Source organism: Nerophis lumbriciformis, linkage group LG13 (assembly GCF_033978685.3).
Source record: "Nerophis lumbriciformis linkage group LG13, RoL_Nlum_v2.1, whole genome shotgun sequence".
Taxonomy (NCBI): domain Eukaryota; kingdom Metazoa; phylum Chordata; class Actinopteri; order Syngnathiformes; family Syngnathidae; genus Nerophis; species Nerophis lumbriciformis.
In genome coordinates, this window is record NC_084560.2 from 31,454,903 (window position 1) to 31,482,285 (window position 27,383).

The window sequence follows — 27,383 nt, forward strand, 5'->3', positions numbered from 1 at the left end:
TATAGACACTTTCTTACTCAATAGTGAAAAAACGCCTCCACACTTTTGATTGGTACTGTATAAGGAATGCTCTGAGGCAGTGGTTCTCAACCTTTTTTCAGTGATGTACCTCGTGTGAACATTTTTTTAATTCAAGTACCCCCTAATCAGAGCAAAGCATTTTTGGTTGAAAAAAAGAGATACAGAGGTCAAATACAGCACTATGTCGTCAGTTTCTGATTTATTAAATGCTATAAAAGTGCTAAATATTGCTCATTTGTAGTGGTCTTTCTTCAACTATTTGGAAAAAAAGATATAAAAATAACTAAAAACTTGTTGAAAAATAAACAAGTGATTCAATTATAAATAAAGATTTCTACACATAGAAGTAATCATCAACTTAAAGTGCCCTCTTTGGGGATTGTAATAGAGATCCATCTGGATTCATGAACTTAATTCTAAACATTTCTTCACAAAAAAAGAAATCTTTAACATCAATATTTATGGAACATGTCCACAAAAAATCTATCTGTCAACACTGAATATTGCATTGTTGCATTTCTTTTCACAGTTCTTTTTGACAGACATTTTAGTGAGGGTCAAACCATCATGGCATGGGGGAAACTCTGGGTTTATGGTAATGAATGGAATAGCCTACTTGATTTGATGTTCAGTTTATGAACTTACATTCATATTTTGTTGAAGTATTATTCAATAAATATATTTATAAAGGATTTTTGAATTGTTGCTATTTTTAGAATATTTAAAAAAAATCTCACGTACCCCTTGACATACCTTCAAGTACCCCCAGGGGTACGCGTACCCCCATTTGAGAACCACTGCTCTGAGGTATTGATATTGATGATTATGTGTATTACGGTGGTTGTAGCTTCCAGTGGAGCTGTTTAGATTCTCCTGGTGACAATGTTTGAGCCATAAGGTAGTGAAATGCAGTACTGCGCTATAGTCAGTCTCAGCTAGTTTTGCAGCTTTGTTTGTAGATTTGTTTTTGTTTTTAATCGCAGATAACGCAACACTGCCATTGAAAATAAAAACAATAAAATACAACCAAAGGGACAAGCGGTAGAAAATGGATGAACATGGCTTGTATTTTATTTATCCCTGATTATTGCTATTTGAATCGGGAACAAATAAACATTTTAATGAAAATAAATAAAATTAGGAAAATAAACAAAAAATCAATAAGCATTTTTGTAAAAAATAACAAACTAAATACCCACAAGTTGTGGATTATATTTCAAAACATATAAGACAATGTCAGCAACTGTGACGGGTTAGTATCTTTTTAACCTTTTAAGCAGCAACTTCAAATATTAGCAATAAGAGAGCCACGATATTGTGTTGTCATTGCATTTCCTGTGTTTTACTAGAACAATACATTATTGCACAGTAAAACCAATATTATTAAAAATATTAGATACCTAAAAAACACATTAAAATCTTTTAATTTAGAAACAAGCGGTGGTGAATGATATTCCCCCCCCGTATTTGACCTATACCATTCATACCGTTTCAAGTATGAAAGAGCTTTAAATAGCAATAAGCAGACATTACAGTGATCAAGTCCCGTTTCTGTCACAATCTGACATTTGGCAAATGAGTCGGGGCTTCACATTAGTATGCACATGTCTCTAAGTTCATCCAAAAGAGGCAAATTGAGTCCAAAAATGGCGCATTTTCACAGGTTGGCACGTTGGAAGACCCGGATGACAAATCCATTGATGCCACATGTAGTCCACAAAGCACAGATCTCGTGGGAATTTGTCCTTATTAGTTAAGTTTGGCACTGATGCGTATCCACTGAAGAGCTTGCCTGGTGTACTGGACTGCATGAGCAATGCTACTGTGAAGCGTCAGTGGCCCCGACAACGTATTCAAGTAGTTGAAGAACTCTGTCAAAATAAAACAGAGCTGTTTGATTTTTTTAATTTGTCATATGTGGTGTCGAATACACAGATGCATACCTTTACTCTCCTTTGCAAGGTTGTCTGCAACCTCCCAGTACTCATAGCTGTACAGGACACTGTTGGTGATGTTTAGGTGGTTTGCTGCCATCTGGTGGATACGTTGAGGAATGCTTATGAGTGATAAGGAGGGGTTGTCCACTTGTGAAGCCTTCTTGATGTTTTTGGCATTGGGCAAGCGTGAAGAAGGAGAACCTTCCACATCCCTGTTTAAGCAGAAAGATAGACAACGCACTAATAATAGTGGTCAGCACAGTTTTAGTGGTAGTAAGTGATTAAATTCAGAGTACTAAACAGTCATCCACCTACTTGCCAGTGTCGTTCCAGCAGGATGGTATTGAAGGCGCCTTGGGTGAAGTCTGGTGACAGAAAAAAAAGTACATTCGGAATGATCAAAAAATATACATAGTTTGAATTTGAATTTGAATTTTGAATAAATTGGTTTTGGTAAATAAAAACAGAAAAAAAATGCTCGTTGATTATTGCCTTTTTGTATCAGTTATCATTAAAAAAAATAATTATTGTAATCATATTTAATTTTATTTTATGGGATTTTTGATGGGTCAGCACGGTGGGAAAAAGGGGTTAGTGCATGTGTGTCACAATACGAAGGTCCTGGGTTCGATCCCCAGGCTTGGGGTCTTTCTGTGTGGAGTTTGCATGTTCTCCCCGTGGCTACGTGGGTTCCCTCCGGGTACTTCCACCTCCAAAGACATTCACCTGGGGATAGGTTGATTGACAACACTAAATTGACCCTAGTGTGTGAATGTGAGTGTGAATGTTGTCTGTCTATCTGTGTTGGCCCTGCCATGAGGTGGCGACTTGTCCACGGTGTACCCCGCCTTCCGCCCGAATGCAGCTGAGATAGGCTCCAACAAGTGGTAGAAAATGGATGGATGGATGGATGGATGGATTTTTGATGTTCAGTTATCCATTTTTATTGATTAATTGGAATTGCTTTATTTAATATTCTGGTATTCATTATTTTATAATTAACTTATGGGATTTGTAATATCTTATCTGCTGAGTTTGATTTTTTTGTTTTTAATTATTAATCAGAATGATTTAATAAATTGTATTGACCTTATTGTTCATTATCAAGATTTTTATTTAAAAATGATTTTGATAATCCTTTTTTAAATAAATGATTTAAAACATTCTTTAATATATAAACATATCTGTTTTTTGTTAATACATTTGGATGATCTTAATATTGTCGACCAAACACACAAGCGAGAGATTTTAATTGCATTTGTTATTTTTAATTATCTTGTTTGTAATTTTATATTTTTTCTGTATTAATTAATATATTTTATTTGTTGCTGACACAGCAGGGTCCGTGCCATTTGCACAAGTTCTATAATCAAGGATATAATCCAGAACAAATTGTTTGTACCTTGAAATAGTCGAGTAGTACTTTGGAGTATTTCAGGGCATGGTCCTTTTTTAAACGAAACATCTGCCAATAAAGAAGGGCGAGACATCGAAAGCTGTGGACACACAAGGAGAAAATCATCATTAAAAATGCAGCTTTGGATCCATTATAATCGTGGAGGAGGAGATTACTGTACCAAAGAACTGCCAACTGTTTGTCTTCTTGTCGTGCTCCAGGGCGGGCGTGGCTCTTTAGCTTCATGGCGTACCTTCATTACCACAATTACATTAACACTACTAACTTGTCTTGTAGTCCTTAAGCAATGTTTGGCTCACCTTATAAGCTCTACTGTCTCCGCGTACATGGTGTAAGGGGATTTAGCCTCCAGTGGGCCTTCCTCCATTGCTTTACCGCATTCCATAAATGAGAGAGCGGCGTCGACGTAGTTCACGGCCTTCCCCAGCTTATCCACCTGGAAAACATAATACAAAAAGGTAAACAAACACAATGGTTATAATAAGAGCATTTACGGTACATCAATTTAACTACAACTCTATCAGTCCTGTATAGACACCACAAAGAACATGCGTATCAGTCTGTGCATGTCTATCCACTATATTTTCTGCTACTGGTACCTTGGCCTTTGCTGTTGATAGTGTTTGTTCATCTTACCTCAGACTTGACAAGATGTGTTTATGACACTTGTCTTCTTTTCTACATGGTATTAAAAACTATTTTGTGCTCTACGTAGTGCCTCTCTATCTACTCACCATTGCATCGGCACGGTGCTTTATCCTTTTGGCTTCGTGTAAGTAGTACTCGGCATGGTGAGGCCTGGAAAGACGGATGGACAGAAAGATGAGTAGTCGTAGTAGTAGTAGATGGATGGACAGAAAGATGAGATGACGATTAGTAGTAATAGTAGTATGGACAGAAAAAATATTAGTTTCAGTAGTTTTAGATGGATGGATGGACAGAAAGATGAGATGATGATTAGTTGTTATAATAATAGTAGTAGTAGTAGTAGATGGATGGACAGAAAGATGAGATGATTAGTAGTAGTAGTATGGACAGAAAAATGATTAGTTGTAGTAGTTTTAGATGGATGGATGGACAGAAAGATGATATGATGATCAGTTGTTATAGTTGTAGTAGTAGTAGTAGTAGTTGTAGAAGTAGTAGTAGTAGTAGTAGTAGTAGATGGATGGACAGACAGATGAGATGATGATTAATTGTTGTAGTAGTAGTAGTAGTAGTAGATGGATGGATAAACAGAAAGATGAGATGATGATTAGTAGTAGTAGTAAATGGATGGATGGATAAACAGAAAGATGAGATGATGATTAGTAGTAGTAGTAGTAGTAGTAGTAGTAGTAGATGGATGATGGATAAACAGAAAGATGAGATGATGATTAGTTGTTATCGTAGTAGTAGTAGTAGATGGATGGACAGAAATATGAGATGATGATTAGTAGTAGTAGATGGATGGACAGAAATATGAGATGATGATTAGTAGTAGTAGTCATATTGACAGAAAAAATATTAGTTGCAGTAGTTTTAAATGGATGAATGGACAGAAAGATGAGATGGTGATTAGTAGCAGTAGTCATATTGACAGAAAAATTATTAATTGTAGAAGTTTTAGATGGATGAATGGACAGAAAGATGAGATGATTAGTAGTAGTAGTAGTAGTAGTAGTAGTAGTAGTAGTAGATGGACGGGTAAATAGAAAGATGAGATGAGAATTAGTTGTAGTAGTAGTATGGACAGAAACAATTATTAGTTGTAGTAGTTTTAGATGGGTGGATGGACAGAAAGATGAGAGGATGATTAGTTGTTGTAGTAGTAGTATTAGTAGTGGTAGTAGATGGATGGGTAAACAGAAAGATGAGTAAATGGTTAATAGTAGTAGTAGTAGTAGTAGTAGTAGTAGTAGTATTTACTGTAGTGGATGGATGATGATTATCATTAGTAGCAGTAGTAGTAGTATTAGTATTTATAGTAGATGGATGAATGGACAGAAAGATTGGTAGTAGTAGTAGTAGTAGTACATGGATGAATGGACAGAAATAGGAGTAGTAATAGTAGTAGTGTAGACAGAAATATATTAGTTGTAGTAGTTTTAGATGGATGGATGGACAGAAAGATGAGGAGTAGTAGTATGGACAAAAATATGATTAGTAGTAGGAGTAGATGGATGGATGGACAGAAAGATAATGATTAGTAGTAGTCCTAGTAGTAGTAGTAGTAGTAGTAGATGGATAGATTGACAAAATATGAGTAATAGTAGCAGCAGTAGATGGATGAATGGACAAAAAGATGAGTAGTAGTAGTAGTAGTAGTAGTAGTAGTAGTAGATGGATGGATGGACAAAAAGATGAGTTGTAGTAGTAGTAGTAGAAGTAGTAGTAGTAGTAGATGGATGGATGGACAAAATGATGAGTAGTAGTAGTAATAGTAGTAGCAGTAGATGGATGGATGGACAAAAATATGAGTAGTAGTAGAAGTAGTAGATGGATGGATGGACAAAAAGATGAGTTGTAGTAGTAGTACTAGTTGTAGTAGATGGATGGATGGACAAAACAATGAGTAGAAGTAGTAGTAGTAGTAGTAGTAGTAGATGGATGAACACAACTATGAGATGAATAGTAGTATACTGTAATTAATAGTAGTAGTAGCAATATTAAGAAGTATTGTTGAGTTGATCCCAAAGAGTACTAATGTAACGTAATAATGTCTTCCTCCCTCTGAATACTCACGTCTCTGTGTTAGGGACAGCAGTCATGTGTCCTGCAGGGCCCCAGGACTCCGATGAAGGATGTTTGGACACTTTTACACATTCCATCTCCATCTTGGGCTGCCAGTCCAAAAAAAGGAGTGAAGCTCAGATATTGTGATGTTTCATACATGTGCATCATTCTTACCTTTGGTGCTGAATCTTGGATTTTCTCTCTGTTCTTGTGAGTGTGAGCCACATGATGCACATCTCCATTTTTGGTTTTGGATGAAGGGTCGCTGGACTCTGGGCTGTCAGACAGCGGCGACAAGGGAGACAGTGGCCTCTTACCATCCAAGTATTCCTCTAAATATCTGCAAACACAATAAATGACACTCAATAGGATGCAATACAAAAACAAAACACCAGTCACAACATTAGGTACACTTGCACAAAGGAACATGATCATATCCAAGAGCTGCATATTAAAGAGTACCCATTATGTGTGGTTTCAGTTAAAAGGCCGCGCTCAGCTGGATGAAATGTCGATTGTGTGCGTCCGGAGACGTCTTTCGTTTGTGGCGGGTTCCTTTTACTTTCTTCGTGGGACACACCATTTTCCAACTAGACACACAAACACACACACACACACATCACCAAGAAACCAATTGTAAACAGCTAAATAAACACTTTTAACACTTTGTATGTATTTTTCACAAGGCAAAAAAACATATATAAAGCTCACAAAAAGACAATGAAACCATGCAATACCCCAATTGATATAGACACACAACATAAATAAAAAACTTTTTAAATATTAAAATTATATATTTTTATATTTTTTAGATAATATTATTTGTATTTAAATGTTTTAGTATATACTTTAAATATATAACATAGAACAGTGATTCTCAAACTGTGGTAGGATACGTGGTGTCCATCTAGTGATACGCCAAATAATCACTTAATTAAATATTAAAACACATTGTTACTGTGTATAATGTTAGAGTGTTCAAAAATATTAAATATACTTGTTAAATAAAACCTCTGCCTTGTTTATAATTAATATCCAGGCCTGCTACGCTACTGTATTTTAATATTGGTTATATATGGTTGTACTTGGAGAACCCAGTGTTTTCTGAAGTGGTACTTGGTGGAAAAAGTCTAAGAACCACTGACATAGAATTGTATCATCATTACGTATATTTTAATATATTATTACAGTCAATTATTATATTTTAATATTTTCAACCAGGTTCCCATATCCCTATCTTTTGTGAGTAGACACATTTATTAGTGATTGCTTGGGTAGAATGAGATAAGGTATACATTACCGCAATAAATACATTTCACGAAATAGGAATCATTACCTCTAAATCAAATATTTTTCAGATTCAGACTCAGATTGGTTTTATTTGAACATGTATACAGTTTCAAAATGATGCTACACATTTTTATATTTTCTTTACAACATGTCCGAAAAGGAGTAGGAAGAAGCAACGCTTATTTAATCCTACCCCTTTTCCACTTCATGTCAATTACTTACACAAATGTTTACTCCCTGTACTCTGTATGTGCACATTTCAAACATTTCACACATTACAATCAGTGTAGTGCTAATACAATAGTTTTCTTCATAACTAGGTAGGTCACTATGATGAGATAAATAAGCCCTTTTTTTCTCTCAAGTTCAAGACATTTACCAATATTCTTCTTCTTTGTACTTTGTAAACTATGGTAGTTTGAACAGTTTCTTAAAGTGGATCATGTTAATACATTGTTTCACTTCTTTACTGTATCCATTCCATATGCTAAAAGTATTTAGTGTTGTATGTGTATACACATTTTTAGGTTACATTTGTCTCTTAAGGTTATATTTCTCTTTTTTTGTTAAGAAGAATAGTTGCACGTTTTGAGGTAGCAGATTATAGTTTGCTTTCTGCATAATTCGCTGTTTGCAAATTCACCAAATCATTGAATTTAAATATTTTTGACTCAATAAATAAAGAGTTTGTATGTTCTCTATATCCAGCATTGTGTATTATCCTAATTGACCTTTTTTCTAACACAATTAGAGAATATCATGTACTTTTGTAGTTATTTCTCCATACTTCTACACAATAACTCAGATATGGTAACACTAGCGAGCAGTAGAGAATATGGACTGATTTTTGGTCCAGAACATATTTAGTTTTATTCATTATTGAAATATTTCTTGCTACTTAATGTTGTATATTTTTATATGAGATTCACAGTTCATTTGATCATCTACAAAATGTATCTTTCAAATGTCTACTCCGTCTATTTGTATTTGTGTTTGACATTCTCTTCTGCTGTTACCGAGTAGCGTTATTTTAGTTTTACTGAGATTCAAAGATAGTCTGTTTTTGTCAAACCATCTCTTTAATTTATTAATTTCTCCTGTTATTAATTTTATTAGTTTCTGTGTGTTCTCTCCTGAACAAAATGCTGCCGTGTAGTCTGCAATTAATACTAATTTTAGGTTCTTTGTAACTTTACAAATATCGTTTATACATAGATTACCGGTACACAATTTTGGTCCAAGTATGCATCTTTGGGGTACTCCACATGTTATTTTTAGTATTCACCTAGCTTCACATATTGCTTCCTGTTTATTAAGTAGCTTCTTATCCAGTTGAGGGCTAGCCATCTGATGCCATACCGTCAGATTGTAGATTACAATTGCAATAACACATCATCAGTAGGTTAAAACTAACCCGTCTCACGATGTAAAAAACCTGTTTACTACCTTCTAAATCTTTTTTCAACAATACAAGAGCCCTCTAGACATGAAATAACACCCTTTAGTCACCGTTACAGTCTTTTAAACTAATATAGTAATGCTGTCTGAGGATGAGCCCATCAGTGGCCACGATACTGAACAAACCGCACACTGTGATTGGTTTGGTCTACTCTAATGGCTAATATTTATGTAGTATTGGTAATTTTATTTCATTTAGCCAGGTTTGTACTTGAAAAAGATTGTTGAATATGCTACAAAAAAACAGTACTTTTCAGAGGCGGTATAGTACCGAATATGATTCATTAGTATCGCGGTACTATACTAGTACCGGTATACCGTACAACCCTAGACTGTATATGCGTCGTCCTACTCCTCGTACTCCACCGCCTTGTGTGCATGTTCAAAATTATATATTATAAATAATGTATGATAGTATTTCAGGCAATTTTTTGTCAAAGACAGTTGTCCCTTGCTACATCCCGCTTCAAAAATTGCGGCTGCACCACATCGCAGATTTTTTTCCTTTTTTAAAAGCGTATTCTACTAAATTTTTGGCCTGAATTAAGCAATCGCAAGTATAAAAATGGCTAAATTGACTAAAAATATCAATACTAGAGTTGTATCGACCAAACCAATCACAGTATCATGGCCAATGATTGGCTCAGCCTCAGGCAGCATTACTATATCGGATTACAAGAGTGTAAATGTGACTAAAGTGTGTTAATTCATGTCTAGAGGGCTCTCATCATGTTGAAACATTTATTTTAAACAGTTTTTTACGCTCTAGCTATGAAAATATTGCCGTACATTTATGAATAATGATTCGTATTTTCTTTATCGCGGTCATGTCCGGAACCAATTAACCGCTATAAATGAGGGACAACTCTATATACTGTATATATTTTTTCAGTCTAATAATGTTTAACTCGACATTCAAATGTATTGCAAGGCTGTCAAATCCCCTAACTACTGGGTACAGTTTAGCCAATCAGAAGCAATTGCAGAAATGGAAACTAAATAAATGATGGCGTAAAGTGAGAGTTTTCAGTATAAAGTAATAGTGAAATTAGTACTAGTTGTAATATTGTACAAATTATTACAGAAAAATAGTAGCTATTAAAAATAAATCAGCAGTTGATGTCACAACAACTGAAATAACAGAATAAATTATTTTCAGTGTCCGAAAATACAATTGACGTGAGAGCAAACTTGAACACCTGTGTGTTTGTGTGAACGTAAAGAAAAAAAGAGAATGTTTACCTTACGTTTCCGCTTGCTGTCTTTGGAGACAGCATCTGGCATATAAACATGCTTCATGGCCTCTCTCTGCCTTTCCTTTGAAGAAGTAGTAGAAGGGGCCTTGGCGGGGGGATTAAGAGCAGTGTCCGGGACCCTCCTGAGGAGACAGAGGTCTATGTGCACCACCAGGTTCCTCAGTCCACGTTGAGAAGGTCCGGTGGCCTGGTCGCTTCGTCCAAACGGGACCAAAGTGTAGAGTTGTTGTCTGGCCTCGCTCTGCTGCCCCTGATCTGCTCCTTGGGACTTGCAGGCATCAGGTCTACCGGGGCCGTGCTGGCCTCTCTTGCGGAGTGAAGTGGAGTCTGCCGGGACCTTGGCAATTTGAGTCTGGCATTCCAAATCTGAATGTGAAGAGGTAGAGGATGGTGGAGATCGTGCTTGAGGTGTAGGTGAAGATGAAGGCGAAGGGTCTCGCTGGTGTTCGGTTGTTCTTGGTGGGTGTCTCTCTTTGGAGCGTGTTTGTAGTTTCTCCTTTGTCCTCCTCCCCCGCCTCTCGATGGCTCCTGCTTCCTCTTTCTCCTCCTCGTATTCTGCGGAACTCTCGATCCAGCGGCGTCTCAGCAGCTGCTCCTGCGCCAGCCTCTTGTCTTTGCCGGCTTGTGACTCCCTGTGCCGCGTATCGTCTTTCCGTCTGTGTCTCCCCGCCTCAGCTTCAGTCAGAGGAACTTCTCGTTGAACCACTTCACGTTTCTTGGACTGCGATGTTTTGGAAGGATCAACATGCACAGCACTCGGGGCTTTGGCCTCCCAAGACTTGGCTCTCGGTCGCAGGTCGGTACTGGACCTCGGGTGATAATTACTGGCAGATTTGGAGCTCGGCTGGGAACAAGAACCTTGACCGGGGTGGGTTTCACAGCCAGTTGGAAGATGATGTTTTGTTTTGTGCTGGGCTGGAAGTCTCAAAGTCCTGTGGTTGGAACTGTGGCTGGGCCTGCCGCCCTGGATCTGCTCACCATGTGATGATGTGTGTTTGGATGGCCTCTTAGCGCCTGGATGCAAATTGTTCTGAGGTCTCCATTTGCGACCGCAACTGTCGCTAGAGTTTAAAACTGCTTCGGATTTGTTTTGTCTGTGGTCTTCTGTAGGCCTCGACTTGAGCCTGTGCTGGTGAGGGTGAAGCTCTGTGCTATTTGAGTGCTTACTTTTGGTGTCAGTATTAGACAATGGACCAGTCCATGGCCTACTTTTTGTCCGATATGGGTTAGTCGCAAGGCTTTGAACCTCAGTATAATGGTATCCCCGTAAAGGACTTTCTGGGGGGTCTCTCTGGATCGGGCTATATTGTGCTCTTAGAATCTCGCACGGACTGTAAGCCGGACTCGGGATGGGACTGTAACTGGTGGTATTGCTTGGACTCGGACAGGTGCTGGGAAGCGGGCTGGGACAGAAGCTGTAACCAGGGCTCGGTAAAGGGCTGCTGGGTCTGTAGCTCAACTGCGGGCTGGGAATGGGGCTTTGGCTAGGGCTGTATTCCTGATTGCTGTCCCAACATCTTGCCGGAGACGGGGCTCGAAGGCCAGGTGGTGAGGGAGGGGGTCCAGGAATACTCCTGGTGGGATATTGTTCACTTCTTGCAGCTTTTTCCTGGGATTTCTTCAACCACTTCTCCAATTGCCACTGGGCGACAGGTGGGCGATCAGTCTGCAGAAACCAATGTAGAAAAATGTACATGTTACTGTAGCAGCAGTTTAGCATTGGTAACCAAACCCTGTACACTCATAAAAATATGCAAATACAAGTGCTACGTTTAACTAGCAGTAATGTATGGTAAGTTATGACTAGGGCGTTTAGTTACCTAAACTGCAAAGAGAACGGGGCGTTAACTGTAAGCAGGCAATGATTGGACAGAGGCTGTTATTTTGCAAATGTGTCCTCATATTTTCCTGATAACCAGTGTTTTAGCAGTGGATATTTTGGTTTTGCATCCCCCCAAATGTTTTAGACAGACATTAGAAATAGAAATTAATGTCCATTGCAAAGGACGCTGGTTCTCAAAAGGTTCTTAGTTTTGGTGTGGCGAGCATGAGAAGGTGAAACGGAAAAAGTAGCTCTCTCTGACTTAGACTTAGACTTAGACTTAGGCAATCTTTATTGATCCACAAGGGAAATAGTTCCACACAGTAGCTCAGTTACAAAGGATTTGACAGTAGCTCCTTTGACAACATGGTCATTCATAAATAGTGATGGGTATCGGTTACATTTTAAACGATACTAGTACCAAATTGGTGCTTGAAAAACGGTGCAAGTGCTTAAACCAGAGGTGTCCAAAAGCGGCCTGGGGGCCATTTGTGGCCCGCAGTTAATTTTGTAACAGCCCACGACACATTCTAAAAATACAATTACAATAAAAATACATAAAAATAAAAAGAATACAAGTGAAATGTAACAAGAACATGTTGCAATGTTGACTCTAATAACACAAAACTGCCATGCAGGCAGTTTTTTTCTTTAAAACTAATTGCTCAGAAAAATAATAATGAATCAAAGTCAATGTTGTTATGAATAATTGAAGTATCTAAGGCTCTAATTACTTCACATCAAATATTCTACTTTGAAATATTTCTTGGGAAAATATTGCATATTTGCCATGCAAAAGCTTTCTATGACCAAAAGGGCATTAAACAAACAAATGAATAATAATAAAAAACTTTCAATCTGAAGTTGACCTAGAGATTTAAGCATTGAAGGTTAAAAAAAATAAATAATAATATATCACTTATTTTGAACTCTTTCATCGATGGGGCCCTTTTGGATCCATATACATTTTAGTAGGATTCACATTTTTAAAAATTGTCAATCCTTAAAATATAATAATGAATAAAATCAATGTTGTTATGAATTATTGACCTATTTAAGGCTGCAATTACTTCAAATTAAATATTCCACTTTGAACATTTTTTGTGGAGAAAATGTTGCATAGTTTGTGTTTTTGCCATAAAAACAGAGTTTTCTTGAACAAAAGGAGCATAAATCATAAAAATATCTAACAGTAAAACTGAAGTTGATCTAAAGATTGAAGCACAAAAAAATATATCTATCACTTATTTTTTTAAGATTTTTATGACTCAGATCTTTTAGGGGAGCCCTAAAGGCTAAAAATAATATACATATTGTAATGGTTTTGAAAATGAAAAATATCAAAATGGCTAGCTGCATGTGTTGATTTTTCAGTGTGTGGCCCTCAGTTGCAAAGGTTTGGACACCCCTGGCTTTAACGGTGCCTAAACCAGTACTTTAAAAAAAGAGGAAAATATGCTAATTTGAATACTTTAATTACAAAAATTAAATAACTAAGTAATACACTCCAAAAATGTGTACCGGTAATAAAATCCACAACAAGTTGTCATAATTAATGCAACAACATAGAACATAGGCAATGTGCAAAAAGTTACTTTTGTAATATGGATACTCATAATTCCAAGAGCACGTGAATGCAACCACGCTCGCTGTCACTGTCATTAGTGCATAAGGAAGAAGTGCTGTTGTTGTAGCTACAGTGGCTTGCCCTGCGGTGTTATGAGGGCCAAGCACTTGTTGCAGGGTTAGGGTTAGCACTGAAATGAAGCAACGATAGCTTCTTCTTTTTTGTCTGGTTAGTACCGCTTACCGATGCCATTATAGAGCCAGGTTTCAGTGCTCATCCGTATTTATGAACAAGTATTGCGCAATACAGCAGCAACAGAAGCAATGTTGTACTAGCGGTAAGACGCAAACTGCTCAGCCGGCGTTAATACAACTGATGCGTTGATTATAAACACCAGCAAGGCAAGTGAAATGAGTTTCACAAAGACAGCTGAGTAACAACATTTTAAAGTGCATGTAAAGGTAGATAAAGTGACTGGATGCTACTTGAATTGCAGCTACTGCCATCCTGTGAATATTTGTTGTTATTAGAGACCAAAGTGGGTATTTGCTTTTATAGACCACGCAGCCGGTGGTAGACTGAGTTGAGGAGTTAAATCAAGCACTTACGGTAAAAAATATTCAGTCACAGCACATTCAATAACAGCTGGAATTTATGTTAATGTTTGTTCCCACATACATTATACACATACAATGCAACATGTAAGGTCCAACAAAAGTGTTTCCACAGGAAATAATACAACTATAAATAGTCTGTATCATGGTCACTCTTCTGCCCTTGCGAACCCTTTATGAACTCTACAGGCAATTTTTAATTTACATTTGAACATTCTTCGGAGTCATTCAATGCTAAATATAGAACTTGGATGCCTCCCTCACTTTGCAACATTTTACTTGTCACTCAAAATGAATAAGAAGTAACCACTAACATTAGTAAAATGTAAAAACACACATAGTGTCTTTACAAATACATTAGTCTCTTCCAGGGTGCACTGTTGCCATTGTGAAAGTTTCATTATTTTTTAAAGTAACATTTTAACATTGTTTATGGTCCTACAAGTGTAAACCTAAGCTAGTAAAGTAAAATGTAGAGGTGCCTTACGCATCTCAATCCCTTTTCAACATGCTTACTTGTCACACGAATGAAATAAGAAGTTAACCTTTATAAATAAGCTGACCAACACGCCGGATTGTAGTCAACTGGAGGCGTGTCTTAATGAAATTAAACAATGGATGTCCGCTAACTTCTTGCAACTCAACGCCAAGAAAACGGAAATGCTGATTATCGGTCCTGCTAAACACCGACATTTATTTAATAATACCACCTTAACATTTGACAACCAAACAATTACACAAGGCGAATCAGTAAAGAATCTGGGTATTATCTTCGACCCAACTCTCTCGTTTGAATCACACATTAAGAGTGTTACTAAAACGGCCTTCTTTCATCTCCGTAATATCGCTAAAATTCGTTCTATTTTATCCACTAGCGACGCTGAGATCATTATTCATGCGTTCGTTACGTCTCGTCTCGACTACTGTAACGTATTATTTTCGGGTCTCGCTATGTCTAGCATTAAAAGATTACAATTGGTACAAAATGCGGCTGCTAGACTTTTGACAAGAACAAGAAAGTTTGATCATATTACGCCTATACTGGCTCACCTGCACTGGCTTCCTGTGCACTTAAGATGTGACTTTAAGGTTTTACTACTTACGTATAAAATACTACACGGTCTAGCTCCGTCCTATCTTGTCGATTGTATTGTACCATATGTCCAGGCAAGAAATCTGCGTTCAAAGAACTCCGGCTTATTAGTGATTCCCAGAGCCCAAAAAAAGTCTGCGGGCTATAGAGCGTTTTCTATTCGGGCTCCAGTACTATGGAATGCCCTCCCGGTAACAATTAGAGATGCTACCTCAGTAGAAGCATTTAAGTCCCATCTTAAAACTCATTTGTATACTCTAGCCTTTAAATAGACCCCCCTTTAGACCAGTTGATCTGCCGTTTCTTTTCTTTTCTCCTCTGCTCCCCTCTTCCTTGTGGAGGGCGGGGGGCACAGGTCCGGTGGCCATGGATGAAGTGCTGGCTGTCCAGAGTCGGACCCGGGGTGGACCGCTCGCCTGTGCATCGGCTGGGAACATCTCTGCGCTGCTGACCCGTCTCCGCTCGGGATGGTGTCCTGCTGGCCCCACTATGGACTGGACTCTTACTATTATGTTGGATCCACTATGGACTAGACTCTCACAATATTATGTCAGACCCACTCGACATTCATTGCATTCGGTCTCCCCTAGAGGGGGGGGGGGTTACCCACATATGCGGTCCTCTCCAAGGTTGCTCATAGTCATTCACATCGACGTCCCACTGGGGTGAGTTTTTCCTTGCCCTTAAGTGGGCTTTGTACCGAGGATGTCGTTGTGGCTTGTGCAGTCCTTTGAGACATTTGTGATTTAGGGCTATATAAATAAACATTGATTAATTGATTGAAATACTTAAACGTACAAAGAAAAAACATGTGGCATTGCGTGGTGTCTAAAGGCGTCATATAATGATTTTTTTCTACATTTAAAACACTTCCTTGTGGTCTACATACCATGTAATGGTGGTTCTTTAGTCAAAATGTTGCATAGACTATGTTTTACAGACCATCTTCAAGCCGCTTTCTCACCGTCTCTTCAGGATGCGCTGTTTTGCGGGCGGTCTTATTTACGTGGCTCACCTTCGACTGCGTCATCTTCCCGTAAAGTTTTTAGCCCTTCCATATCGAGTCTACTGACAAATATTATTTCGAACTACACGCTACTTTTTATTAGAAATGGCAACAGCGTAGGATACATGTGCATGTACGAGCCAGTCTGCCCCTCAACAAGAGGATAAGAGAAAAAGAAGGTGCTTATTGACTACAGTGTCTGACTAAAATGGCGTAGTCTCTGGCATATATAGAAATATTCGCTGACATCAAAGTTGGAGAAAACGTCACAAATTGGGCACATTTCAAGGCAAGATTGTTTCATAAATATCCCCACCGTGCCTCTTAACCCGGATTTCCACTGAATGCAAAATGGCCGCAGAACAGTACACCCACAGCGGCGGGCTCATTCCATTTTTATTTAAGTCAATGTGCGCTTCTATATTTGTCGGACGTCACAACAAATATGTTCAATTTAGCTAAATTCTGCTAGTGTTGGACAGAAAGTCATGCACAAACAAAAAATAATATGCGGATCGTATTTTACACTTTGAAATGTCCCATGTGCTGAGACAGACATGAAGTCAACTTGTCAAAGGTTATCAGATGTAACTTACATTTGTTCACAAATGGATGAGGACATGCTGATTTTGGAGGTCCAAAAATTAAAGAATAACAAACAGGCGTATCCCGGGCAGCTATATGGACATATGGAGGCCTGTGTCAAATACCACCTGATACAGGGAACGGGAAAAAAGTGGAGTGGTTGTTGTGAGAACTTGTGACACCCTCGTCAGGGATGATGTTACTGTTGTATTGTTGCTTACTACAAAAAAGAAAGTAATTTATCAAGGCAAAACTGTCATCGACGTTGTGGTTCAGCACCTGTTATTTATGGCAGAACCGAGTTGATTTGCTTCTGCTCCTCTGGAAGGACAGAAAAAACTGTTTGTGGTTGCTTTATTACAACTTCCCTTATCAGGTGATTACGCACGGATTCGCAGGATCTCGTAAAAGTCTGCGCTATTTTGCTGCACGACGGAGCCGCAACAGAACGGCGGTGGAGGTTACCGGACTGTGGGTGGTGGTGCTGTTTTGTGGCGGTTTTGTTCAGCAGCCATTCTGCATCCAGTGGAGATCCGGGGTCAGTAGGGGTGTCCCAATACAATTTTTTTTACATCAGATACAATACCCTCGAGTCATTAGTATTGGCCAATACTGATATTGAACCGATACGATAACAGCAGGAGTCATATACACCGGTACATTTATTATTCTGTAGTGTGGAGTGTTGGAAAAGGGAAATTACTCAACAATGATGGGTATAAAATCACTAACCTATTTATTATTAACAATTTAAAATGGACTTAGGCTGTTTTTAAATTGAAGTGCAGTGGTAATTGTGTTTTGACAGCACCGCTAATGGCCACAATAAATCAATGAAGCTAAGATAATGATGCAGTAAGCTGAATGATGCGGACACATTTGTTACTGGATACTTTCTAATACGCTTCTGCCTTGGAGACTTTCAATTTGTAAGTAATAAGCAACTATAATTATTTTGTACTTGTTTATGATGATGAATGTTATGTATTAGACTGCAAAATTGTTTAATTAAGGACACTTATTACATTGTAGCTTGTGTGCTATTGTGTGCTTACCGGGTGTGTAGCTGCTAGCTCCCAGTAGTTTATAACCCTTCCATGTTTACCTTTTGTAATGGAATTTACTGAAATACAAGAAAAGTCCACCCTCGTATCGGACTGCTTATATCATAAATTTTACGTGCAAGCCCATATAACCAAATACTTGTTTCTTTGCTGATATTAAACCTATATATGGGATATCCATATTGGATCGGGAAACAAGTCAATCTTAGTGGTCCTAGAAAGGTAAATATAAATTAATAGGTGCCCCACACAGCTCTCACTTTTTAACAGGCTTACTTGTCACATCAGTGTAATAAGAAGTTATCACCGTCGTTTTGCTGTGACAAAAAAAAAGCTAAACACATGCGCACACTCAATCCTTTTGACCCAAGTTCCAATTGTACGACTTGTAGGTGTTTCCAAAGAATGACATGATGTTACGTCAGTGTCCTACTTACAGCTCCTTAGACGACTAGACTGATAACGTTTCAAAAGGCACATTTAAACAAGACTCAGGTCCCACCAAGATTTGAACTCGGATCACTGGATTCAAAGTCCAGAGTGCTAACCATTACACCATGGAACCTTGACAACCGTGTGGTCTCCCTGCTGTTGTTCACGTTCCACATGTACAGGCCCACAGTTACACACCCGCTACCCAATGAGAAACTTGGTGACCTTATGTAGAAGGAACACGAGTGACAAAGACATAAAGAAAAATACTCACGGCTGCCTTCTTGCCTTCCCTCTCCTTAGCCTCTGTGCTAAATTAAACCTCCACTCTTCAAGTCAAACAGCAAGCCCCCTCCCTCCCTGCCACATCTCTCGACCTCTTTCCAGAGAAGACACTACATCTCTTGTACCGTCTTGACTACCCTCCCTCCATATTTTTTTCTCCCCTTACTGCCCGCCCCTCCCTCCTTTCCTCCCTCCCTCTAGTATACCTGTAGCTCTGGATTTGCTGCCTGAACAACTCCAACCCCCATCTTTCAAAGACACAGGAACAGTAAATGAAAAACACATGGTCTACCACCGTCACTACGACGCCCCCCTCCCCATCCACCAACTCACATAAACTACACTCCCCACTTTCGCAATAGAGGCCCAATGTTGGGCTTGCTTAGACATCTACAGGGCCTTCCATTCATGACAGAGAAGCAGGTCCCCCTTTTATCCCCCTGCACATTCCAAACATCTCAGACCAGCCCATGACGCTCTACGGTAGTCCATCACACATATGCCATCCTCCATACAGCAACAATACAGCAGACATAATAATCAATTGCTGACTAACTGTTAAGGCAAAATGGAGTCATTCAGTAAGCTGCAGGCCCTTTAATTGTGTTTATTTTTCAAGTGTTTTCGTGTTGAAACAGAGCTGCCCAGTGGTTAGCATGTTGGCTAACAGATCCAGGGTTCGAATCTTTGAAGTTTCCCACATCCCCAAGAACATGAGACTCTAAATTAAAGGAGTCCAAAGTGCGGCGCTCGAGTTTTCTTAACCTGCAACATGTTGAAAAAAAAAACTGTAATGTAATGTGAAAAAAGCTGAGAATTTGATACGAAATTGGAAGAGTCTAAGTATGCGTGGGATATTTTGATATTAGAAAAAAAATGCTACAGACATTATGTAACAAAATTTAGTTCCCTCTTTGTGTTAAGTGACAAATAGTATTGTTATTAGTATCAAAAGTTGAGCTTTTTTTCATCCCATTATGTCTTTTTGCTCTTTTTTTCTTAAATTTTTACAGTTTTTTACAGTAAAATCCGAGCTTCTGTCCTCAAATGGCCCCGTGGCCGCACTTTGGACACCCTGAAATAACTAATAATAGTTCACTTTGTCAAACATAACACAAAGCTGACACTAGGTTTTGTCTTTAAAGATGCGTAACTTTTTTTTTTTTTTTTTTTACAAAATAATTTTTTTTATATAAAAAATAGCCTACGCATACCTTTCAGTGTGCGGCACTTGGTGGAAAAGATTTGGACACCCCTGTTCTAAATTGTCCATAAATGTGAGTGTGAATGGTTGTTTGTATAATTGTAACACGCCTGAAGCTGCCACCTTCACCTTCATACTGCCCGGGGATCAGCATCCACACATTATGAGTCAAGAGCGCTAGGAAACGAGTGAACTGAGGTTTACCCACGTACCACCGCGCAGCCACTCAAGCTGGCATTCATTACATAAATCTCCTGAGAACCAGCGTACACTGGTCTATTTCAGTGGTTCTCAAACTGTGGTACGTGTATAACTAACAGTAATGGGTCCATCTAGTGGTACGCCAAAGAATCACTAAAATATTCAAACACAGAGTTACTGTTCTAACTCTGTGTATGTTACAGTGGCCACAAATATCATAAAAAATAATATATATAATATAAATAAAAAATACTATATTGTAAAATAATGCCTTGTTTTTATGAATATTTAGGCCTACTACGCTACTGTACTTTAGTGTTGATCATTATGGTGGTACTTGGAGAGCCAAGTGTTTTCTGAGGTGGTACTTGGTGAAAAAAGTTTGAGAACCACTGGTCTATTTTAAAGTGCTCTGAAGATAATTTGTAAAACATAATTTATGCCTTATAATCCGGTGCGCCCTAAATTTGGAAAAATATCGTAGATTATGAATAGCAAAGGTTAATAGGTTTGAGTTTTGTTGGCCCGCAACCTTTTGTTGAAATAAAATCAAACAAAAAAACTGTAAAAATGTAAGAAAAAAAGAGCAAACAGATTTAGTATAATGAGAAAAAGCTAAAATTTGGATACAAATATATAATCAATCAATCATCAATCAATGTTGATTTATATAGCCCTAAATCACAAGTGTCTCAAAGGGCTGCACAAGCCACAACGACATCCTCGGTACAGAGCCCACATAAGGGCAAGGAAAAACTCACCCCAGTGGGACGTCGATGTGAATGACTATGAGAAACCTTGGAGAGGACCGCATATGTGGGTAACCCCCCCCCCTCTAGGGGAGACCGAATGCAATGGATGTCGAGTGGGTCTGACATAATATTGTGAAAGTCCAGTCCATAGTGGATCCAACATAATAGTAAGAGTCCAGTCCATAGTGGGGTCAGCAGGATATATAACATACACTTTGTCACCTATAACGCAAAGCTAACACAACACAAAGTTTTTTCTTGAAATATATATACCGTAAATAAGCTGCTACATTTGTCCTACACTTTGCAACCTGCGGCATTTAAGACGATTCAGCTAATTAATGGATTTTTCTTTGCTGACGACTACAATAATAATAGTTTAAAATAAAAATAAAAAATACACTAAGAAGGTGTTTTATTGGTTATGCTGTGGTGCCATATTGTGGATGAGTTTGCTTCCTGCAGGTGCTACAATGTGCAAGTTCCATTTAGTGCTTTCAACCGGAAGTCCAATGTCGTTCAGTCTTCTCGCCATCCATTGTGTTTTTACTCGTATGGATTCTTCATTCATCACTCCAAGCAACGTTTATAAGTTTTACATCCATCCATCCATCCATCCATCCATTTTCTACCGCTTGTCCCTTTTTGGGGTCACGAGGGGTGCTGGAGCCTATCTCAGCTGCATTCGGTACAACTAAAACAATTCATAATTACTAAACCGTCCCATGTGTGATATCTGTAGGAGTATGTGCTATCGTAATGTAATGACAATAGCTTCATAAGCATTAGCTAATATGCTAAGACGTTTACGAGTGTCTGTGTTAGTATTATTAACTTACAACGGCATTCTTTTTGCATTGTTTCAGTTTTACAAATTCCTCAGTAAATTCATCAAGATGTCACCGTGAAGTTATTAAGTCTGTTTAGCTGATTGCAGAGCTAGCTTCCCCAGCTAGTGGGCCCATGATGATGACTTCTGTTTTGTTTGCTAAGCCGTTTTACTGCCGTGTAACAGACACCGTTTGGAAACAATTAAGGTACGTAAACAAACATTTATAAAATCATTCTGTGTAAATAACGTATATATCTGCGGCTTATAGTCCGGTGCGGCTAATATATGGAAACCATTTTATTTTTTATTTTTCTTGTTTTAGTGGGTGCGGCTTATATACCGGTGCACTCTATGGTCTGGAAAATACAGTAATGTCTGTCTTTAACATTTTGTTTCCAAATGAAACAATCAAAATGGTGCCTGCGTGTTTTGACTTTTCAGTATGCCGCCCTTGGTTGTAAAAGTTTGGCACACCCTGCTGTAGTGCAATTAGAATGTCAAAACAATGACAGCAAATAGGGCTGTGAATCTTTGGGTGTCCAACGATTCGATTCAATATCGATTCTTGGGGTCACGATTCGATTCAAAATCTTTTTTTTTTTTCAATTCAACACGATTCTCGATTCAAAAACGATTTATTTCCCAATTCAAACAATTCTCTATTCATTCAATACATCTACCCCAGTCTGCTGACATGTAAGCAGAGTAGTAGATTTTTGTAAAAAGCTTTTATAATTGTAAAGGACAATGTTTTATCAACTGATTGCAATAATGTAAATTTGTTTTAACTATTAAATGAACCAAAAATATGACTTATTTTATCTTTGTGAAAATATTGGACACAGTGTGTTGTCAAGCTTATGAGATGCGATGCAAGTGTAAGCCACTGTGACACTATTGTTCTTTATTTTTATTTTTATAAATGTCTAATGATAATGTCAATGAGGGATTTTTAATCACTGCTATGTTGAAATTGTAACTAATATTGATACTGTTGTTGATAATATTCATTTTTGTTTCACTACTTTTGGTTTGTTCTGTGTCGTGTTTGTGTCTCCTCTCAATTGCTCTGTTTATTGCTGTTCTGAGTGTTGCTAGGTCGGGTTTGGTTTTGGAATTGGATTGCATTGTTATGGCATTGCTGTTTATTGTTTTGTTGGATTGATTAATTGAAAAAATAAATAAAAATAATAATAATAATAAAAAAAATAAAAAATTAAAATTAAAAAAAAGAGAATCGATTCTGAATCGCACAACGTGAGAATCGCGATTCGAATTCGAATCGATTTTTTCCCACACCCCTAACAGCAAACCAAGTTGCTGACACGTCTGCAAGGTAAGTGCTCCTTATGCAAGGATGGGCAGGTAGGTATAGAAAATAAGTGAATTAATTAATGAAAACATATTTCAATTATCAATATTGTTTTTTTATAAGTTGTGAGTGGCAGGATTTTACCAATAGCTTTATATTTCTTAAAATAGATTTATGATGATTTTATTCTACGTTTTAGACACTTCCTTTTGGTCTAGATGATATGTATTGGATATACTTTGTTGTAAATTTTGCGTAAATGTTGCTTTACAGTCACTTATAGAACGGCTTTTTGGAGTCTGTCTGCAAGCTGTCCGAAAAAAAACACGCCCCACCCTCTCCAAAAGTATCATAATTTATCTTTTGACAAAATGTATTATTATTAATAATTATTAATGTCGTCACAGCAGATTTTTTTCCAGACGAGGATGAAAATATACTTTATAAACATTATATCGATGTACCTGGTCACAACATTAGGTACACCTGCTCACTGTCAAATCGATACAGGCTCCAGAGTAGAACAGTGTTATGAAGGCAATGTTTTGACCCCGAAAGAGATTAAAGCAGTTGACCTTATTTCATATTACAACAACTTGGAAGTTTACCAATGCCATGAAACGGCTTGTGTTTGAATTGTGAGTGCATTTGAGATCAGACAGTCCTATTTAGTTTGTGCTGTTGTTGTGTCTGATGTCAACACAACTTCCCCCGCCTGGGGGCTTTTGCTCTTTAAGAGTCAGCCTGTTGACATGACACCCAGCCACTAATTCCCCGAGCTGTACCTCCTCCTTCTCCACTCCGACCCGCATGCATTCCTCATTCCTCTGTCCCTCCCACACCTGCCGTCTAGTGCCTCCAGGCTCTCCACCCGTGCAGCGGAACAACCACACGAGGAGACAGGCAGTTCAGACATGGACATAGGTTCAAAAGCAAACGATGACGTTACCTCCTTGTTGCTCTTGGAGGGTGAAGCGGCAGCTGGGCTTGAGCTGCGGGAATGGAGGCCGTCGCTGCCTGACTTCACGGTGGAGTCGGATCGCGAGGAGCCAGAGCTGGAATGTCTCACCCTCCTGCCATGTCGGTCAACACATAGACTGAAACACCACAAAGGAGGTCATGAAAGTGCTGGTTGCTGGCACACAGAGCTGCTACATGGAAAACTCATATCAGCAATAACATACAGTATGTGTAAAAGCTTTGCAATCAATTGTCTAGCCTGATAACAAACAAACAGAAATACAACTCCTTGTTAACAGTGCAGCCTTGGAGGAGGTCTGAGCTCTACTCAGTGATATTTTGCTTATATACAGTATTCAAATAAGAAGGTATTTTCCCCCTTAGAAGAAAGTTTTATATTTATATTTTATATATATTTTTAGATGTATACATGCAAGCCGAACAAGGAGGCGCTAAACAACTTCCCTTCCTCCCCAAATGAATCAGAGCTTTTCTCACTCACATTCGTGGTGTCCCAATACAACATTTTTACTTCCGATATAATAGCCTTGAATATTGGCTGATACCGATATTGATCTGAATCATACACATATTTTATTTAATTAGTAGTGTGGAATGTTAGAAAAGGTTTGATTAAGTGAAATGAGTTTAGCAGAGCAGAAACACTAAGCAACTTATGCTGCCTTTAAATTAGAGTGCCCATTCATCCACTTTCTACCGCTTGTCCCGTTCAGGGTCGCGGGGGTTGCTGGAGCCTATCTCAGCTGCACATGGGCGGAAGGTGGGGCACACCCTGGACAAGTCACCACGTCATCGCAGGGCCAACACAGATAGACAGACAACATTCACACTCACATTCACACACTCGAACCAATTTAGTGTTGCCAATCAACCTATCCCCAGGTGCATGTTTTTGGAGGTGGGAGGAAGCCGGAGTACCCGGAGGGAACCCACGCAGTCACGGGGAGAACATACAAACTCCACACAGAAAGATCCCGAGCCCGGGATTGAACTCAGGACTACTCAGGACCAGAGGTGGGTAGAGTAGCCAGAAATTGTACTCAAGTAAGAGTACTGTTACTTTAGAGATTTATTACTCAAGTAAAAGTAAGGAGTAGTCACCCAAATATTTACTTGAGTAAAAGTAAAAAGTATGTTGTAAAAAAACTACTCAAGTACTGAGTAACTGATGAGTAACATACACACACATATCATATATATATATATATATATATATATATATATATATATATGTATATATATATATATATATATATATACACACACACACACATATATACATATATACACACACACACATATATATATATACATACATTGATATATACAGTATATAATTTATATTGATTTTTCTGCCGTTTTTGTTTACATGTTAATAGTGTTTTAATGAATATACATGCATGTTTAACACATATAGATTCCTTTCTTTCATGAAGACAAGAATATAAGTTGGTGTATTACCTGATTCTGATGACTTGCATTGATTGTAATCAGACAGTAGTGATGACAAACGTCCACGTTTTCAAATGGAGGAGAAAAAAAGTTCCTCCTTTCTGTCTAATACCAAATGAAAGTGGTTGGTTTTTGGCATCTTATATGTCCAGCTTCCATATTCGTTTTTATACACTTTACAAGAAATACATTGGCGGCAAACTCCGTGGCTTGCTAGCTTGTTTGCGCAGGCTTTCGGAGACTCTTATTTTGAAAGCGCAGGCGCGATGGAGCGACACTTTTATTGTGAAGACAGGAACTGTGCAGTTAGTCTTTAGGCTTTTGACGGGGTGTACGGTTGAAATAAAAAATTTTCTTTTTTCCTTCACACTTTTGATTGATTGATTGGAACTTGTATTAGTAGATTGCACAGTACAGTACATATTCCGTACAATTGACCACTAAATGGTAACACCCCAATAAGTTTTTCAACTTGTTTAAGTCAGGTCATGTGACCCCTAGCTCTGTTTGATTGGTCCAACGTCACCAGTGACTGCATCTGATTGGTGGAACGGAGTGAACGTCACCAGTGACTGTATTTGTTGAAACGCAGGCACTATGAAGGTCTGTCTGACAGACCAAAACAAACAAAGCGTGCATTAACAGATCGATAAAAATTAGTAGCGAGTAGCGAGCTGAATGTAGATAAAAGTAGCGGAGTAAAAGTAGCGTTTCTTCTCTATAAATATACTCAAGTAAAAGTAAAAGTATGTTGCATTAAAACTACTCTTAGAAGTACAATTTATCCCAAAAGTTACTCAAGTAGATGTAACGGAGTAAATGTAGCGCGTTACTACCCACCTCTGCTCAGGACCTTCGTATTGTGAGGCACATGCACTAACCCCTGCGCCACTGTGCTGCCCTAAATTAGAGTGGAGTGGTATTTTTTTTATTTTTTTTGGTTGACACCTACGGGCCACGATAATTCACAAAGTTGAGATCATGACGCAGTAAGTTAAATGATGCGGACACGTTTGTTACTGGATACTTGCTAATAGGGCTTGAAAATGTGATGTGGAAACGCAAAACATCATGGGTCTTACCGCGTCGGAATAGCATCTTTACATTGGGTTCAATGCAGGAATTTGTCCTAAAGTTGTGCTTTTTTCATTAACAAGTTCCAAATATGTTGTGAATGTGCGGCATTAATAGCTGCTACAATGGTTGTCATTAATGCCTCGGAAAAAAAAGATTTGGTGAGATTTGCTTCATTTTCAGTGCAAAAGCAAAGTTAAGGAACTCGGTTAATAAAAATAATAATAATAATGGATTAGATTTTGTATCGCGCTTTTCTATTATTAGATACTCAAAGCACTCACAGAGAAGTGGGAACCCATCATTCATTCACACCTGGTGGTGGTAAGCTACATTTGTAGCCAAAGCTGCCCTGAGGTAGACTGACGGAAGCGAGGCTGCCAGTTTGCACCAGCTATCATTCATTCATTCACCAGTGTCATGCCCAAGGACACAACGGCAGCGATTTGGATGTCAAGAGGCGAGGAGCGAACCTGCAACCCTCAGGTTTATGGGACGGCCGCTCTACCCACTACGCCAGGGGTCACCAACCTTTTTGAAACTAAGAGCTACTTCTTGGGTACTGATTAATGCGAAGGGCTACCAGTTTGATACACACTTAAATAAATTGCCAGAAATAGCCAATTTGCTCAATTTACCTTTAACTCTATGTTATTTTTAATAATTAATGATATTTATCTTTGTGGAAACACTGATCATCTTAATGATTTCTCACAATAAATATATATAGAAACAGATAAATATCAATATGCAACACTTATTTTTATATTTTCTCTAAGTGTACATTTTTCAAATTGAACATTTTCAAATGATCACTTCTAAGACAGTCTTGTGAAATCACAATATCCCATTATAACTAGCTAGCCACTAACATTTTTTAACAAATCATGAATTACTTTGCACCATGTTTGTACAAATAATAACTCATGTAAAATACAAAAGTCAACTCTCAAATTTTTAAATAAATCATGTCACACTTTGAACTGGACACCAAATCTGTTATCTGTTTCTTA

General features: G+C 38.2%; 1 protein-coding gene and 1 non-coding gene across 9 annotated transcripts in view; both read right to left on the minus strand.

The window, feature by feature from the left end:
* Nucleotides 1–1,428: 1,428 nt before the first annotated feature.
* The window catches only part of aff3 (AF4/FMR2 family, member 3), a 41,641-nt gene continuing 15,686 nt past the window's right edge, over nt 1,429–27,383 (minus strand). For 5 of the 8 annotated variants that reach the window (XM_072914497.1, XM_061971251.2, XM_061971253.2 and 2 more), the window contains 12 exons: nt 23,813–23,960; nt 10,081–11,760; nt 6,553–6,680; nt 6,265–6,430; nt 6,100–6,197; nt 4,110–4,173; nt 3,675–3,811; nt 3,536–3,607; nt 3,361–3,454; nt 2,274–2,323; nt 1,965–2,170; nt 1,429–1,892 (listed from right to left, as the gene is read on the minus strand). In XM_072914497.1, the coding sequence (XP_072770598.1) occupies nt 1,771–1,892; nt 1,965–2,170; nt 2,274–2,323; nt 3,361–3,454; nt 3,536–3,607; nt 3,675–3,811; nt 4,110–4,173; nt 6,100–6,197; nt 6,265–6,430; nt 6,553–6,680; nt 10,081–11,760; nt 23,813–23,960 (2,965 nt within the window). In that variant the 3' untranslated portion in view covers nt 1,429–1,770. Of the gene's footprint in view, nt 1,893–1,964; nt 2,199–2,273; nt 2,324–3,360; nt 3,455–3,535; nt 3,633–3,674; nt 3,812–4,109; nt 4,174–6,099; nt 6,198–6,264; nt 6,431–6,552; nt 6,681–10,080; nt 11,761–23,812; nt 23,961–27,383 lie in introns of those variants that run through there. The other 3 variants (XM_061971252.2, XM_072914498.1, XM_072914499.1) reach the window with 3 other exon arrangements.
* Nucleotides 18,339–18,410, minus strand: trnaq-uug (transfer RNA glutamine (anticodon UUG)). Its single transcript has one exon. It is a non-coding gene; the product is annotated as a tRNA-Gln (tRNA).